The following is a 17,694-nucleotide window of genomic DNA, read 5'->3' on the forward strand; positions in this document are numbered from 1 at the left end:
TTTCCGGTTGTCGCTTGTCTCCGCCGAAAATAACGACTGCGAACCCGAGCCAGGCAACGATTTCTGTGACGTGGGAATTTTAAGCCAATCACAGTTTAGCTCAAGTAGTCCAAGAACTTCTGCGCGAGGTATTCGCTGCTAGGAGCACTCGAGTTTCACTCTATCATGGAATCTGATTGGCGAAAGAGAAACAAAAGTCATTACGTCACAGAAATCGTTTCCTGGCTCGGGTTCGCAGATGTTATTTTCGGCGGAGACAAGCGACAGCAGGAAATACGTCTGCGTTCGCGGGCTACTGCCATAACAGCATCATTAAAGGGATACGCTCCTAGCCTTTGGCAGAGCAATGCCATAACGGCATATCAGGTGCTTCCCAACCGATCACCAAAACAAATCTTAAAGGCTAAAACAGCAAATGATGGAATTCCAGAAGTGAAAATACTGCTGTCCGCAGACCCCAAGAGGAAGATTCCCTGGTTAGGTTCAATCCGCAAACAGTCCTTCATAAAGGTTTTCCAAGTTCCAGACCTGTCAACAAGGAGAGGGGAGAGACCACCACACCGCAAAAAGCCACTCTGGAGCAATCAGTGTACCATAGTCATGGTCAGCAGGCATATGTCTCAGAACATTCGGAATAAGCAGGGGAGGTGGAAAAATCCAATTGTTATCCTGTGACCAGGAAACAGTAAACGCAGTACTAGCCTCACAACCAGGGTTGCCATATCGACTGCAATACCTGTCCAGCTGTTTGGTTTTAATGCTGGAAAATCTGTCGACGGTATGAGGTCTCCAATATACCGAAAGCACTTGGGATCCAGCATGTGATCAGTAGCATGCGCCACTCTTGAAAGCTCATCAGCAGTACTATTATCATTTCTACTGACCCATTCCACAGATAGCCGAATATTTAATTCACGACAAAGTTTGTAAACCGACACCGCCTCCCTATGAAGGTCTGGTACTCGACTACCAACAGACAGTATGATTTCTGCTTTCCTGTTGTCAGTCCTGTGACACACTTCTTTCCCTGGAAGGTCCTCACTGTACGACTCTAACACATACCGTATGGCTCTTAACTCGCGGAATGTAGAGCTCCTCCCAACCTCTTCCTCTGACCAGCTTCCCACAACTGGTTTACCATTAATGTGAACGGCAAAGCCTCCCCAACCAAGACCGCTAGCATCTATGTTAAGACCTCGACTTTAGGGCTAGGTATCCAGATCGGATACCCGCTGTTGTCAAAGTTCTGTTTCCAAAAAAGCACCTCCCTGCAACTATCAGAAGACAAACATATTGGCTGATCCCAACAAGGGTCTAGGCAAATGTCTCTGTACTTGCTCTCGTCCAAAGAGGTACAACTGGAACCATGACAGGAGACATAAGGAGAAACCAGGGAGCCTGTCAAGCGAGACAAAGTCTTTGCGGATACACGAAAATTCTTAGCAATAAAAATGACAAGCAACTGCTTGAAAGCATCCACTCTACGAGCAGGAACATGAAAAGTACCTGCTTTAAGGTCCATAATAAATCCCAGTAGCTCCACATATTGAGACGAAATCCACACACTCTTTTCCTCGTTGGCCACAAAGCCGCTTAATGTCACATCCCTCCTGACAGACTCCGAAATACTGCAAGCCTCGGCAAATCCCTGTTCCCCACCAGCGCCATCAACTGGGTACGTAAATATGCGAAATCCTCTGCTTCTCCAATGCTTAACTAAAGTTCTATGGATTTTAGTAAACACATAAGGCTCGGTTGCCAAACCAAAGGGGAGAATTGTAAATTAAAAATATCGAAGATTATTAACATAACGCAAATCCAAAATTAGCCGTGACTTGTTACTTGCATTCTTCACAACGCCCAATGGATTAACAACTAACATGTACTCCTGTTTCACTTCCACCACTGCACCAGAGGCTAAAAGTTTCTTAAGTTCTTGGCACACAAACTCCTAGTTTTGAACAACACTGGGATGATTCTGAAAACTCCACCGAGCTAGAAGAGATATAAAAGGTAAATAGTAACCATCCTATATAACACTTAGCACCCATTTAGACGCCCCAATGTCCTTCCAAAACGCAATGTTCTCCTTAAGTCTACCTTTAACTTGTACCGTAGATACTGGCTCCAAATCCTGTAACTCCATTAATTGACACACGTCCTGAAAATTATTCAACATCGAATCCAGACACTGTTCAGTATCCGCATTAACTAGTTGATGCTAGCCCAGAGGAATGGGATTGTCCTGATCCGTTGCTTGTGGTAGCTGCTCGACAGTCACGGGCGAGGTGTCCGCGGTGAAAACAGCAAAAACAAGTGCGAGAGTCACGGGTAACTGAGACGGTGGACACTTTTCCCGCCACTGAACTCGACGGCGGTTTCTTTAAAACCACACGCCTCTCAACTCCGCGCTGCGTTCGCATCGGCTGTTTGGACTTCAACAACTTTGCTTTGCGTTTCTCCTCCCGTAACAGCTTGCACTCCTTGACCGCTTTTTTAATCTTCTTCTCATCATCCGAGTCATTCGCGAAGGGATCAGTTGTATAGCATTCTACGGTATGCCAGCCGTACTTTTCTGCGATGCAAATGTGTTTGTTACGTCCTATCAATAACTGCTCACCTTCCCCCAAAAGCTCGTTTCTTAAGTCATCGTCTCCCACATACTTTACCGCTTTGATCTTCTCGAGCACCCCTTGTTTAATTGGTAATGTTTTTATTACCTTCGAATTTATATTCAGGTTCGGTCTCCTTGTGGTTTCCCGCCTTGTTCGGTTTTGAAGTAAGTTCCGTTTCAATCGTTTAAGCCCCTTTCCGTACTCCTTTTGCTCCTTTTGCTGCGGGGGATCATTGGAAGACTGCGATGGTCCTCACCGGTCAGAGCGATCTAACGACCGCTCTCTAGCTCTCTGATCACGTACGTGCTCTACCACGGGGCTCCGACTTCGCGAACGACGAGAACTGTGACTACGAGATCGGCTCTCTTTCTCCGGGCTCTGATTATGCACTCGGAGCCGATTCACCGCTCTTGACTGAGACTTTGACCCAGTTGTCTTAGCACTCATGGTAAAGCACAAAAACAACAACAAAAAACTATCGTGCTGTGAAATACTCGTCAGCAATGGCGGACAGCAAAAAAGGAACTGACAAACAACACTGAGCACGTGACTCAAAAACAACCCCTGGGCCCAGGCCCCAGTGGTGTTTGAGAAAACATTTTCCACTTATTTCGTTTCTCAGCGAGTGGAAAATACAACTTAAAATGTCAAATGTAATTTTGTTATCTTTGGAAACCCACAGAAACTGAATCGTATCCAAGATATTTCGGTTCAAACAAAGGGTAAAAGAATTGAGAGAATACAATCATTCAGATACTCAAGTTAGGCGTAACACTTAACCAATCTTTGTCCTAGGCCGATTTTGTGGATGCTATCAGCATGAAGGTTAATCAGAGGATAGGCCTAACTGGGAGAAACAGGAATTTATTGCCATTACAAGCCAAAGTTACCTTGTACAATACCTTAATCCTTCCTCATTTTGTTTACGGACACATTGTATGGGGTGACAAAAAAATGAAATCCTGATGTCAGGATTACAGATCCTACAAAAGGTCCTGTTGGGATACCCACGTCGAAGCCCGCCACTCTCCACGAGATGAATTTTTCATCGATGTATACCAATACAGAAATGTCTACTCGTGGAAACGGATTTTAACTCTAACTTGATCAGAAATCAAGCTATCCATTCCCATAATACAAGGCGTTCCAATAATCTTCGTTTGCGCGTACCTCCTACTAACTGGGGTAAACAAACATTTACTTACCAAGCAGCGTAAGACTGGAAAGGTCTTTCTTTTGACTTCAAAGACACTAAATTTTTATCTATTTTAAAAGCGAATCTGAAAACTTTTTTAAAAGGTTTTAACTTATTTTAACGATTTTTAAACTTGCTTATTTTGTGTAGGAAGCTTAATTTTACGGATAGGCTGTTTTTAAATTAGTTAATTAACGCAATTCGCTTTTTTCCTTTTCTTTTGAGGGCCCCAATGAAAACCGCCATGGTGAGCAGGGTTCCCTCGTAAAATATTATTGTCATCATCACTATTACTATCACGATCACGATCACGATCACGATCACGATCACGATCACTATCACTATCATTACTATCATCATCATCATCATCATCATAGGATTATTCTTTGATTTGACTCTCGTGTATTCTAATGTGAGAACCCAGAGGAATTCTGTGTAAATTGAGCATTCAGGCAATTAAATTTAGTGGTATGATAACACGTACCGTAAAACAACCCCGGAATATACGCCAAGCCATAAGATATGCCTCAGAACTCGTTCCAAAACTAGAGACTCAAATTCCCTTTGATTACAAATCCCCCTAAAATATCCTTGTATTTTAGCCAAATGGTGGTTCAAACCTACGACCCTGGATTTACATGGTGGAGGTCGCAATGTAGGCTTACCTAAAGTTTAAGTTTTCAACCACTGCTGGTTCATTCTTGGGTTGTTTGACGGTTGACGGTAAACTTTTTCCATTTAAGAAATAGTAAACATGTACCGAGTTTCTATCGAGTTTTAGTAGAATTCTACTGGTATACTGATGCAAATGCTGCAATCTGATTGGCTGAGCTACTCGTATACTATCAGCCATTAGAATGCAGTAGCTGTCGGTCGTCCGCGAAATGCGACGTTTTTATCGTTTTTCCGAAGTTTTGGAAGAAAGTTTAGATGTAAATGGATAATTATATTCCTGAGAAGACAAAAAGAAGGACATAAACGGATTCTTGAGTTTAACAACTTGAAATTATTGAAAAACCGGTGCGCGAGCGTAAACAACTGCAAATTGACCAAGGAACGTGACCCGATTTTACCCACAGCTCTCTTAAGCTTGTAATTCTATTTGTCGTCATTGCAGCTGTTATTGTTTTGGGGCTAGAGGGCATTGTTTCTGTTGTTTGTTCCATTGTCCTTTCAACGGGTTTCAAGCCATTCATGTGAGACCTTACGAGAGCTGCAACATGACCCGCGATTTTGTTAAAGCGTAAAGTTCAATAATGCGTCGAAAAATATTTGGAAACCATTATTTGCGCTAATTTAAGTTAGAATTCTACTAAACCAATTAGATTATTCGCTCTCGATTTCTATGAGGCGATAGTTGATTCGGCCTTCGGCCTCATCAACTATCACCTCATAGAAATCTCGGGTTCATAATCTAATTGTTAAATAGAAACAGGAGTGGAAGTTTGGGAGAACGAGAAATGCTGTGGGAAGACGAGCCGCAGGCGAGTGTTTCCACAGCTTTTTCGAGTTCTACCAAACTTTCACGAGTGTTTCTATAACTCGATAGAAACACGAAAAACATGTTATCTATTTCTTTTAGAAACCACCGCGACGAAAAAAAGAAAAACAGCTTGTTTACTTTGATCATCAAAATGTCAATTCTCTTTGCTCGCGCTATCATTACGTCAACAGCTCGTGCTAGTTTTGTGTTTCCATCGAGTTATAGAAACACGATTTTTAACCAATCATCGCGCATATTTTCTTAGGGCTGTTTTCTAACATTATTTGGGGATTGACGGTTAATTTTAAGGCCGTTTGATAGTTGAAGATTTACCCCATTGAGACCCCCTTTCAAGCTTTTATTCACAGCACTTGTAATTACAAAAGGGCTCATGTAGTAATTTCCAGCCTTTCGTGTCAGTGCTGAGGCAGTTGGTTCAGAAAACGTCGATTTCGGTTGCGAAAACAAGTTCTTTTCTTAAGGCTGGTTTCGATAGCATCGTTGCGATCGCTACAGCAAAAGATGAACGATCCTTATATAACTAACGCTTTTCATACGATCGCAATGAATAACACGAAATTGAAGCGCAAATTTGGCTGTAAGTCTTCATGAAGGATAAAATATTGCCCATATTTTAATAATCCAATTAGTCATGTAATTTGAAAGCTAAAAATTAGGCTGTTAGTCTTAAAATATGTGTCTAATTCCAGCGTAGTTACTTCCCTTTTGTTACCGCTGGACGTGTTAATCCCGTGCTCCATAAACTAGAAGTTAAAGGACTTGTACATAAATGTATTTTTGTGATAAATTAAAAGGATCATTTATAAACAGCATGACTTTACCCCATTTAACGATGAAACACCATGAAAACTTATCCCACTCTCCTTACTTTCCAATGTTGGCGGCAACCTTCTTTTCCGGTGTAAATTTTGCATCTAATATCTACCCCTGAATGAAAACTTACCAAAATTTCAGTAAAATATTATTTCCCACTGGCAGAAAATTAATAGGAAGGAGACGTGATAAATCCAGAAATATGAAATTATTACTTTATTCGAGTAAACAAGTCATCTGCTTTGTTCCCTAGCTGGAAAAAACCGGCATTGAAAAACTTTCGTACCTTTTCAAGAACGAAAGTAACACCTTGGTCATTTGACGGTTGGCGATTAACCCCATTGAGACCCTCTGTTTAATGCATAAAACTCATATTATGACTCACGTTTACGTTTTCTGTTTGGTATAGACAAACCAGAGAATGTCAAGTTAATGGCGAGTGACTCAAACATCTGTCAAGGTGATATCATTAGTATCAACTGCTCAGCTGATGGTAAACCTAGTGTTCATACTTATCAACTGTTTGAGGATGATATACCAGTGCCTGATAGTGACACCGCAGGAGTATGGAAGAGAACAATATCAGCTCAAGGAAACTTCACCTACAGATGTGTGGCCAACAACATTGCAGGCACAAGCGACAAGAATGTTACAGTTACTGTCAATGGTAATTTTAAATTTATGCACGCTTTCAGTTACAATTAAAATGACTCAGTCAACATCATATCTGAGTACATGTACAGCACCTATATCGATGCAAACTCACTACTCAATCAGGAGCTTTCGTGTTTGTAGGGATAAATGGAAGTTTCATCGCCCCACGACTTGTTAGTTTCATTGTAGTTTCGGAATTAATGATGAATTTAAGTGTCCTAATTTACGGAAAATGTGCAAGGCCGTAGCCAGGCTTGTCACACCAGAAGTTAACGTTCTAAAGGCGTGTTCATTAAAAGCCAGAACCGTCCTACTGTGTCTGACGCAACAAACACAAGCTCTTCGGGTACGAATGTTAATTTGGTAAACAAGACCCGGACATTATCATGTTTGGTTTTGAGAAGATTAGAGTGGTTGCATTCGTGCCACGAAGGACAGGGGGTGTATAAGGGGAGGCCGAAAAACGGCTGCGCCATCAACTTATCACACTGCCTAGTAGCGAGAATAAATATGTCGCACTTTTAAGAACGATTAACACCGTCCTCTTATTTAGGCCTAATAAGCAAGCTAAACGAAAGAAAAGAACTAGTGAGATTTAGGATAGGCAGTCACAAAGTAAGGATTGAAACTGGTAGATATGATCAAATTCCAAGAGGTGAATAGACTCTGCCTTATTTGTGAATGGAATCAAATTGAACAGGACTGCTACTTTCTTAGATACATGCACAGTGGAATCCCGATTTTTCGAACCTCCAAGAGAAACGAAAATTGAGTTCGAGATATCGGAATTCCACTGTATTGTAATAAATAAACTAATTTAATAGATGAATTTTATAGAAAAATAGACTGACATATCGCTCTGACTTTTAAACAATTATCTTCGTTACAAGCCATTGGCGAACTTATGGCTTCCACAAATCATTATATTGATATTCAATCATCAAAATTCATTTCATCTTGCTTCGAGCTACGCAATATTTTTCTTTCAAATCAAACCGATGCAACTTGATCGCGATATCATAAACTTATTATATACTCATGAAAATCATTACTGTTTTAGTTTTAGTTTACAAAAGCTTTTGCAACACTGTATGTATTTATGGTCATGTAAATGAAACCAGTTGTTGTTGTTGAAGTTGTTGTTGTTGTTGCCAGCAATAAAACAAATCCTTTTCAGAGCCATTAAGCCTAACGCAAACGAATGTAGTCTTACGCTATCACAATGAAATATTTATTGCACACTCATTTGTTCATTCCTTCTCCCTCAAGGGAAGTTCCAATTTTGTTTTCGTTTTTGTTTTTGTTTTGTTTGTTTGTTTGTGTTTTTACGGGGTATGGGGGGACATGCCCTCATAGCCTTCCAGAGGCTTAAGCCTTCGGCGCGCTAATTAACAAGAGTTACAGCATGTTTTTCAATAATTCGCTCACTTTTGGTTTACATTTCATGCCCTAAATGATCTCCGGAAATTATTTTTCCAACTAACAGTGCTTTTTTATAATGTCAGGATAAAATCTAGACGAGGCACTCTTGCTTAGGCCACAGCCTTCATTACTCTAACGTGTCCTAACATCCTAATTATTTAAATTTATTAGGAAGCATTTCTATTATAAAGATTGAAAGCTTTACATACTAATGATTACCATTTGTTTTATACAGTCTCGGCAGTTGTTTATCCACTGGAAAACATCACTTTTACAGAAGGTGAAAACAGGACTTTAACATGTAATGTTTCTGGGAATCCTACACTATCTGTAACATGGATAGAGGTGAGGACTGGAGTCCGTACAGTGGGAATCACACGTGAGCTTACACATATCAACAGGAGTGAATCTGGGGAATACAAGTGTGAAGCAAGCAACTCTTGTGGAAATGATACTACAAGCACATTTCTCATTGTGCACTGTAAGTAACAGTATTTTTCACCTTTATTCAGACTTTTTTCGTTTAGATTAGAGATGTATTTGTCCTTTTCACGGCTACAATAGTGGACAAAAGTCTTGGGACAAATTTGCACTTTTGGCGCTTTTGCGCACACGCCAGACGCGAAGACAACTTCACCTGCCTTACCTCGTCCCCCATACCCCATACAATGTTGAAAACTACCATCTGTAATTTCTTCTGATTTTCAACATTGCATTGGGTGGGGAGGGGGGACAGAAACGCGTTTTTAAAAGGAAAGCAGCGCTTTTTTCAAACTTCAGTGGTAAAACACAGATAATTCGTTAAATTACATAAGTGTCCCAAGGACTTTTGTCCACGATTGTACGTGAGCTACGACGCCTGTTTGGTTACGGGTATATTATTTACGAACTCACAATCTTGACCAGCTCCCAGATGTCTTGATGGCTCAGTTGGTAGAGCACTGCACCGGTATCGCAGAGGTCATTGGTTCGAATCCTGTTTAATCCTGGATTTCTTTCAGGCTTTAATTTCTCAACTGCTTAAGTTGTGTATATAACTGCGTTAATCAATCTTGTTTTCAAATCTTTCTCCGCAATTCAAACATATGATCTTTCATATATTCACTTGTAAAATCCACTATTGCTTCAAATTTGTTCCAAAACCATCAAGCAAATCACCTGCCACAAGGCAGTGTGCCAATTTGGCTAAAGTCAAACTTTTCTTTTTATCAATTCGGATTGCGTACAATTGTTTTTAATAATATAATAAGTAACATTTTAAAAGGTTGCATTAACCAGGTACATAGTCTATGGTCATGCAAGTGCAAGCATGCAAAGTATATGTTCCCAATACTAGATTAATCTATTCCTTGATTGCCTAACAGGCAAGTGAAGTTTTTCGGGAGAACGTTTGAGGCAATGTAAATTTCAGAAGTTCTGAGAGATGATGTTATTGTACACATAGGTATATGGCCTTGGAGTTGGGGAGGGGGTAGAGAGAGAGAGTGAGAGAGCTGCAGCCTTCACCCCTCCCCCCGCCCGCCCCACAAAGTTTCAAATTGTTTTGGGGGAAAACGCTCATTATTTGGGCGACAGCTTTTAGGAGAAAACATTCCTAATTGGAGGTTTCAGAGCTTACAGGCTACTTTCTCTGAGGTTTGCTTCGCCAAAACAGAGTCAAATGATAATTTTTACACCTTGCGCATTTGGCATTGTGTTGCAAGAAGCTCACCCCTTAAGTCTGAAGATGAATGTATGCGTAAGATTGTACAGTATAAGTTAAATGTTGTTTAAATTAATTAACCATGCTAGTAAGAATTACTTTTGGACGAGAATATGGAAGTCAGGGCTTCGTTGAAGTGCAAACCCAAATATTGGTTTTCTTTGCTCTCAGAAGTATAAGTACATGTATCAACCTCAAAACTGCGACTACATATAAAGACAACAGACTCATTTACACCATTCTTATGTAATTCTTAAGTGTCACGCAATGACTTTTTTTTTAATTTGCAATAACACAAGGGAAAACAATGCTTACTTATAACACTAGCTCTATTTATATGGTATTGCTCTAGTTATTTACACTATTTAAATTACAATATGTAAACGACTTACACTACAAACAAACACAGTTACACGACTTACACTACGTCACGACAAGGGGCAAAAAAAAAAAAAAAAAAAAAAAAAACGAAAAATAGATAGTTATCATTGCACCTGGAGGTTGTACTATAGAAACATAAAAAAACAAACCAAAGGCATGTGGTACATTAAAGTTAAAATGAGTTATGCATCTGACAGGAGATTAGAAATAGACTAACGGGTAGGAGATAGATACCAATAGGTATAGAAAATATAATCTAAAATATTAATTAAATCCTCATATATCCTGTAAGAGGTTTCCATTTCTTTGTGTCTCCACTTTTTGTCTCTATTTCATATTGTGATTTTAGTGAGCATATGAAATGGGTAAGATTTGGATGATCATCTTTTGTTTTAGCGAGCCATATGTGATATCGTGCTAAGAGAAAGCAAAAATTGATAAGAAGTGCAAATTGAGAAATATCTGGCCTCAGACCCAAAGCAGTAATATTTGTCAAAGCATAATCTCTAGGAAGTAAGTTTATTCCAAAAGTGAGATGTTTGGCGGCATGACCAAAAAAAGATGAATTATTTACTCAGAGGAGGTGTGACAAAAACTGCATTTTTCATCGCCCTGTAGACCTATTCTAAATAAGAAGTTATTGGTTGGTACACGTCTATGTAAGAATTTAAACTGAAACTCTATCAGCTTAGTGCTCTTTGTGCATTTTTTAGCTAAAAGATAGGCAGTAGTCCAATTTATGTCATTTATTGGTAGGCCACAATCCTCTTGCCACTTCTTTTGACTTGACTCTGGGGCTAAACTCTTGTTACTAATCAGTATTTTTTTTTATATATATATTAATGTAGTTGCTCTTTTGACTTGTAAAATTCTTCTTGTAAGTGGCTCATATTCGTGGTCGGTGTTCTGTAAATCTTGAAAATTAGAATCAGTGCCGATCCATAGAGAGTCCGTTTTCTTATCATTGAGTCTGAGGCCAGAGACTTTGCTGAAATCATCAAGCATTGCAAGGGATGAAAGGAGAGATTGACGTGACCCGTCTAATACAAGTGTTGTGTCATCGGCATACTGACTTAATTTCCACATTATTTACAGAGATTCCCTTTATATTAGTATTTTTCCTAATTGCCGTGGCCAGCACCTCTGCCGATAGGATAAATAAATAATATGAGAGTGGGCAGCCTTGCCTAACACCTCCTTGAATCTCAAAAAAATTACTTGCCCATCCATTATTCAGAATACAGCTTTCAGTATGACTATACAGGGTTTTCAGCCAGTTAATTAGCGAAGCACCAAAACCGTAGGATCTTAATGACTCAATGACTTACTGGGTGTATGTGTCACTGAATCTAAGAGAGGCAAATAACAGCAACCTTTCCTAGAGATCGTAACTTTGCTCTTGCCTTTAAGTTGACAACCGGATTTTAGCACAGCTTACAGTTTCTGGTCATGACAGCTTTTATCACGTAAAGAATTGTTACCTTGTTCATTGGCGCCATTATAAGAGACGAAAAATGGTAGTTATTCGTCTTAGATAAGATTGTTTGTTTACGCGCAAAGGAAGCTCTTTATTCTATTTTTTTCCCCTACATTGTTAGTTGCTCCGTCAATTGTACCCTTGAAGAATGTGACCGTAGTATATGGAAGAACTGTTAATCTGTTCTGTGATGCATCTGGAAGACCTGAACCATTAGTCTCTTGGACACAAGTCAGCACAGGCAATAAACAATTCAATAAAGCATGGATAATAACGGATTTCAGAGAAAGAGATATTGGTGAGTACAGGTGTGACGCCAGCAACGTGTATGGGAAAGACAGCAAGAGTGCATTCATCAGTTTACACGGTAAGTGTACAAGTTTTAAAACGACTTCCAGAATTTATGTTGAGACATGGAAATACGTTCATTTCTTATCCGTTCGGTTAGACAGGCTATCCTTCGACTGGCTGCTCGTCGTAGTACGATGGTCGGCCGTGTGATTGGTGAATTCTTAATACATAGTACGCTGGACAAAACTGTTCTGGATCGACTTTTTAGACCACAAATTAAAGCAAACAAGCGAAGCCAAAAATTTTGTGATTGTCTTAAACTTTATTAAATTCCACACGTGGAAAGTTATTTTTATATAGATCACGCAAGAAAGGTTTGGAAAGAAAGGCGCTGTGTCCAAATTTGGTAACTGAATCTACAGGGAGCCGTATAATTACCTATTGTAAAATTCTTACACTTTTTCAAGTTATTGAATGGCGTATTACGCAATTGGGAAATCCGTAAGTGATATAAGGCCAGATTGCCACCACCATTTTGATGCTGGCGGGACTTCAAATGCGATGTTTGACGAGATAGCCGAAAGGTCTCTGATGAGTCCCTTGGCAGGGGCGAAACATGCGTTACACTTTTTCAAGTTGCTGAATCACAAAAAAGTATGCAAAATCACGCGATTTCTCAGAAAACAAAGTGGCTATGAGCCATTCAACTTGGAAAATGGACCGTCTGTAAACAGTGGCGACTTTGATGCCACTTATTTGAATTTATAATAAAGTTTCCATATAACGCGCGCTCTGATTGGCTGAAAGAGCGTGCTTTATCAGAGAACAGAGCACGGGTTGATGACGGAAAGTTGGCTTTCAAATTTTTTCTTCGGAATTTTGACAAATTTGGCCCAAATTAAACATCCCCTGTGATTCAGACAAACGTAATGGAAACGAGCTAGTTGTCTGTAGTAAATATGGCTCACAGAGACCGTTGTTAGCAACAGTAGTGTTAAAACTGTACTAAAATAACAAGTTTTGCTAGATTCCTGCCGACAAAACACGTAGCGAATTAAAATAAACAACCTACCTAAACAGTGCTTCGATAAAAGGCATTATATTTGTTACGAAGGTAGAAATTATACTTAAGAAGTAAAACAACGACAGAAAACAACAACTGAACTGTCTCTGTTTACGATGAGAAGCTTTATTTTTGTAAAAATGCTCAATCAGGCAATTCAAACAACACTTACATGTAGTGTAGTAACGCTCGTTCTCCGGTCATCTCAACGAAGTGAACCGACGAGTGGTCAGTGCAAAGCTTGCTCTGATATTCTCTTCTGTGCTCGGAGTAGAACCAGTGGGAGCCGTTTAGTCTTTCTAACTTTTACGCTAGTTCGGGCAATCTTGCTGCATGCGGCTACAAGCCGTAAATAACTGTAGCTCCGTTCAAATTCAACTCGGCATTTTGCATTTTCATCCGGAAGCTTTGAGCTCCGCGTTTCGTACTTTCCACTGGAAAAGTGCACGTTTTCATGGGTCACAATACGGCCGGATTCCTCTGGACTATAAACCTTCACCTGCCTTTAGATCCGTGTTTAAAATTTAACTTAAAAGCGAACTTCGAAGGCATTGTTCTTCTCTTGAAAGCCGCTCAAGCAACTCGAAACTGAAAGCTTAACTGAAGTCCAGTTTGTGATTGACAGCTGTCGCTTCGTTAGCCAATCAAATTATTTGAACAATTCTAACAAGGATTGTGATTGGCTTATTTTAGCGTGCTTTATCAGAGAACAGTTCACGGCTGACGCCACTTTTGCTCGTTTGGAAAATAAGTTTGGTTTGAAAATTCAGCCAAATGCGTGGGAAAATTATCGGATTCTTTATCATAAACCAAGTAAAGAAGCCTCGACTGTGCTCTTATCTGTTGTAAAGCACTTAGGAAGCGGTAGAGCACTCAAGACGTAGGGAAAAACACTCGACTACGTCTCGTGTTTTCGCCTACACTTCTTTCGTGCTCTGCCGCTTCCTGAGTGCTTTACAACAGAACAGCGCAGAGTCGAGGCTTCTTTGTTTGTTAACTATAGGTTAAGTTAAAGTTAAAGCCCACTGGTATTGTTAAGAAATAGTGCAAAAACGCAACGGTATAACAAAATACCGGAGGAGGATGTGACAACATTGAAAACATTCATGAAGTTAGCGGTTATCCTCATCCGCGAGACCGAGACAATTATAAAGAAATTACAGCTTCCTGTCCGATCACCAGAGCAAGTAGTAATTCTCACTTTCATTCCTATTTTTTCGTTCGTTATTTTTCCAGCCAGTATCAGTAATTTTTTTCTTTCTTTGTTACCTTTTGAGATGTGTCCAACGTAGAGTCACTATACCACAAGGCTCGTCCGCTCGATCAGTTAATCCCTCTTTGGCGGGGTTAGTACTTGGCTGGGTGACCAAATACGAATACCCCGTGTGGTAATAACTTCTTTTTTTTTTCTTTTTTTCTCTTCCCATCCTAAGGCGATATTAAAGACTGCGGAACTCCCAGCGTTGTGTAATTTCTGTAATGTCTTATCTACTATTTATCAACTATTATTGTCCATATCATTCCCCATGTTCGTATTTATGTGTATTTATTTACAATAGCATACAATAGCGAAACGCGTCATTCGAATTCTCCTCAATTCTCTTGTCTGTTGATTTTCTGAAATTTTAGTCACGGCTTGAAACAATCGAAAATTCATGCAGCTCATCTATTTTGTGACTTTCAAATATCCTCTTTTTCGGCAATCGAGTACGGTTAATTACATGTAGTTTCTATAGATAAAAAAGTTCGTGCGAAAATCTATTCAATGTAGATCATTTCTGCGATAAGATATTGATTACTTGTGTCAGAAGTTTCAAGGAATAACTAACTTGACACGGTCCAAGCGACTGTAAAACGGTCTTAGACGGTGAATGTTCGAAACCCGGCGAAGGGGGACTACAATATGAAAATGTTGGGGATGCTCGTTGTCTCGGGTACAAATCAAGGATTCTGGTCTCACTTATAGTGTTGATGACGAAACGTCAACATTTTTGGCTGTCAAAGTATCCTTTAGGGTGCACTCGAAGAAATAATACTGAAGAAACGCTCCCTGTTAATTTCTGTTATAGGCTTGATTTCCGCTAATCTCCTGGGATAGTGAAGGAAGGAGTGAAGGAGTGAAGGAGTGAAGGATTGAAGGAGTGGAGGAGTGGAGGTGTGGAAGAGTGGAGGAGTGGAGGAGTGAAGGAGTGGAGGAGTGGAGGAGTGGAGGAGTGGAGGAGTGGAGGAGTGGAGGAGTGGAGGAGTGGAGGAGTGGAGGAGTGGAGGAGTGGAAGAGTGGAGGAGTGGAGGAGTGGAGGAGTGGAGGAGTGGAGGAGTGGAGGAGGGGAGGAGGGGAGGAGGGGAGGAGGGGAGGAGGGGAGGAGTGAAGGAGTGAAGGAGTGGAGGAGTGGAGGAGTGAAGGAGTGAAGGAGTGGAGGAGTGGAGGAGTGGAGGAGTGGAGGAGTGGAGGAGTGGAGGAGTGGAGGAGTGGAGGAGTGGAGGAGTGGAGGAGTGGAGGAGGGGAGGAGTGAAGGAGTGAAGGAGTGGAGGAGTGGAGGAGTGGAGGAGTGAAGGAGTGAAGGAGTGGAGGAGTGGAGGAGTGGAGGAGGGGAGGAGTGGAGGAGTGGAGGAGTGAAGGAGTGAAGGAGTGAAGAAGTGAAGGAGTGAAAGAGTGAAGGGGTGAAGTAATAGTAACAGTAATAGCAATACCAATAGCAATAGCAAAAGCAATAGCAATAGCAACAGTAACAGTAACAGTAACAGTAACAGCAACAGTAACAGTAACAGTAACAGTAACAGTAACAGTAACAGTAACAGTAACAGTAACAGTAACAGTAACAGTAACAGTAACAGTAACAGTAACAGTAACAGTAACAGTAATAGTAATAGTAAAAGTAATAGCGCTAATTACATTTGTGAACCAAGAATCTCTTTCCGTTTTTAAACATTGAATGAGTATATTTTTAGATGTGTTTTCTGTTCTAAGTAAATACTTCGCCTTCTCATTGTCTCTTAAACTGGGGTAATGGGTGTCAGCGTTTGAAATATGTGAGGCAGCTCACGTCTTAATATGGTATACCCCCGGCAATACATCAAGAAATGCTGTTCATGTGCTATGCAATTTTCTTTCCAATTTTCTTTGCATACTAAACATGTTTCATGTTTGCCAGTTTGTATTCGTAATACATAACATCCTAATCTAAGCCTTGTCAGGCTAATTCTGTGTGCTGGCTTTGTAATTAATGTCAGATAGTTTTCAAATTGATAATTATTTTTAACTTCCTTTTGTGTAAATTTCTCTCTTGAACTTATTGACGACCTATTCTGGGTTTCAAACCAGTTTTGTAAATATTGATTTCTGAGGGTTTTCTTTATAACTAATCGTGCATTCTTGATGTGTTGCTGGGTTGCTGGTTCTTTTACCTTACACTGTTTATTGATTTCTTCATTATGTTGAAAGTCAAAGATAGTTGTATGTTTTGTTGCATATTGAAATACTTCTCGTAACAAAACGTTGTTAGTGGAATGCTTCAATCTTTGCCAGTAACTGAAGATTGATGCTTTTATGTTGATGCTTAAAGGGTACCGCCCTAGCTCTACTCTGCAAGCAATATTTTCTGTATACCATGGAACGTTGTAATTGTACTTTTATCAAAAGGTGTTTTGTATGATAATAGTTCCGGTACCCAAATTTTGCTTGCGTAAAGTAACACGGGTTTAACCAGGGCATTAAAGAGTTTTTTCTTAATCGTAATTGTTGCTGTATCATCCGTGTTATCGAGAGAACTTTGATGGCTTTTTTGCTAAGAATATCTCTTGCACAGGTGTACCGACCAGATGACGTCATTTCTATACCTAAATATGTTTGTTTCTCGACAATTTGTAAAGTTTCCTTGTCATATTTAAAATTTACCTTGTTCTTGTTTTGTCCGTTACCACTGAATATAATTATGTTTGAATTTTTGGTGTTAACTTTGAGCTTCCAATCTTCAGCATGTTTACGAATTACATCAAGCGACTGTTGCAACCCTTCTGGAGAAGGGCTGATTACTAACAAGTCATCTGCATACATTAAGCAGTTTAGAGATCGATTTCCTAACACCACGCCTGGGCATTTGTTCTGTTTAAAATGTTGCGGTAAATCATTCATAAATAAAGAAAATAAAATTCAACAATTAAACGAGACTTACCTGTAAGGTGATGTTTGATTGGAATCCTACGAGTCATTGGTCGGGAGTGTAGGAGTTACGTGAGAGGGCGCGCGAACCTGGGCGATCAATTTTCAAATTGGCGAGTAGTCACACAAAATGAATGAAGGGTGGGTAGTACAGTAAATAAAAAATGGTGTATAATAGGGTGGGCACGTAACTCCTACACTTTCGACCAATGACTCGTAGAGTTCCAATCGAACTTCACCTTACAGGTAAGTCTCAATTAATTCTTAAATTCTACTTCATCATTGGTCATTGGTCGTTTCGGAGTCACGTGAGACTTGAAAGCCGGTGTGACTAAGAGCCACACATAAGAAAAAACAACAGTCAGTTGACAAAAACTGAAGCAATTTGTATTGCTGTACAACACGCACTTCACAAGAC

At 40.0% G+C, this 17,694-nt stretch overlaps 1 protein-coding gene and 2 pseudogenes across 2 annotated transcripts in view; 1 reads left to right on the forward strand and 2 right to left on the reverse strand.

Annotated features, from left to right (window-relative positions):
• Positions 1-362: 362 nt before the first annotated feature.
• Positions 363-2,146, reverse strand: LOC149109544 (uncharacterized; annotated as a pseudogene).
• A 4,398-nt stretch (positions 2,147-6,544) lies between these two features.
• The window catches only part of LOC110055897 (fibroblast growth factor receptor 3-like), a 33,509-nt gene continuing 22,359 nt past the window's right edge, over positions 6,545-17,694 (forward strand). The window contains exons 1-3 of one of the 2 annotated variants that reach the window (XM_089294308.1): positions 6,545-6,794; positions 8,439-8,684; positions 11,885-12,130. In XM_089294308.1, coding sequence (XP_089150434.1) covers positions 6,560-6,794; positions 8,439-8,684; positions 11,885-12,130 — 727 coding nt within the window. In that variant the 5' untranslated portion in view covers positions 6,545-6,559. The remainder of the gene's footprint in view (positions 6,795-8,438; positions 8,685-11,884; positions 12,131-17,694) is intronic. The other variant, XM_089294309.1, reaches the window with a different exon arrangement.
• On the reverse strand, positions 12,676-17,249 carry LOC149109545 (uncharacterized; annotated as a pseudogene).

This window comes from Orbicella faveolata, unplaced genomic scaffold (genome assembly GCF_042242905.1).
Source record: "Orbicella faveolata isolate gen_17 unplaced genomic scaffold, um_ofav_v1 contig_25, whole genome shotgun sequence".
Lineage (NCBI taxonomy): Eukaryota > Metazoa > Cnidaria > Anthozoa > Scleractinia > Merulinidae > Orbicella > Orbicella faveolata.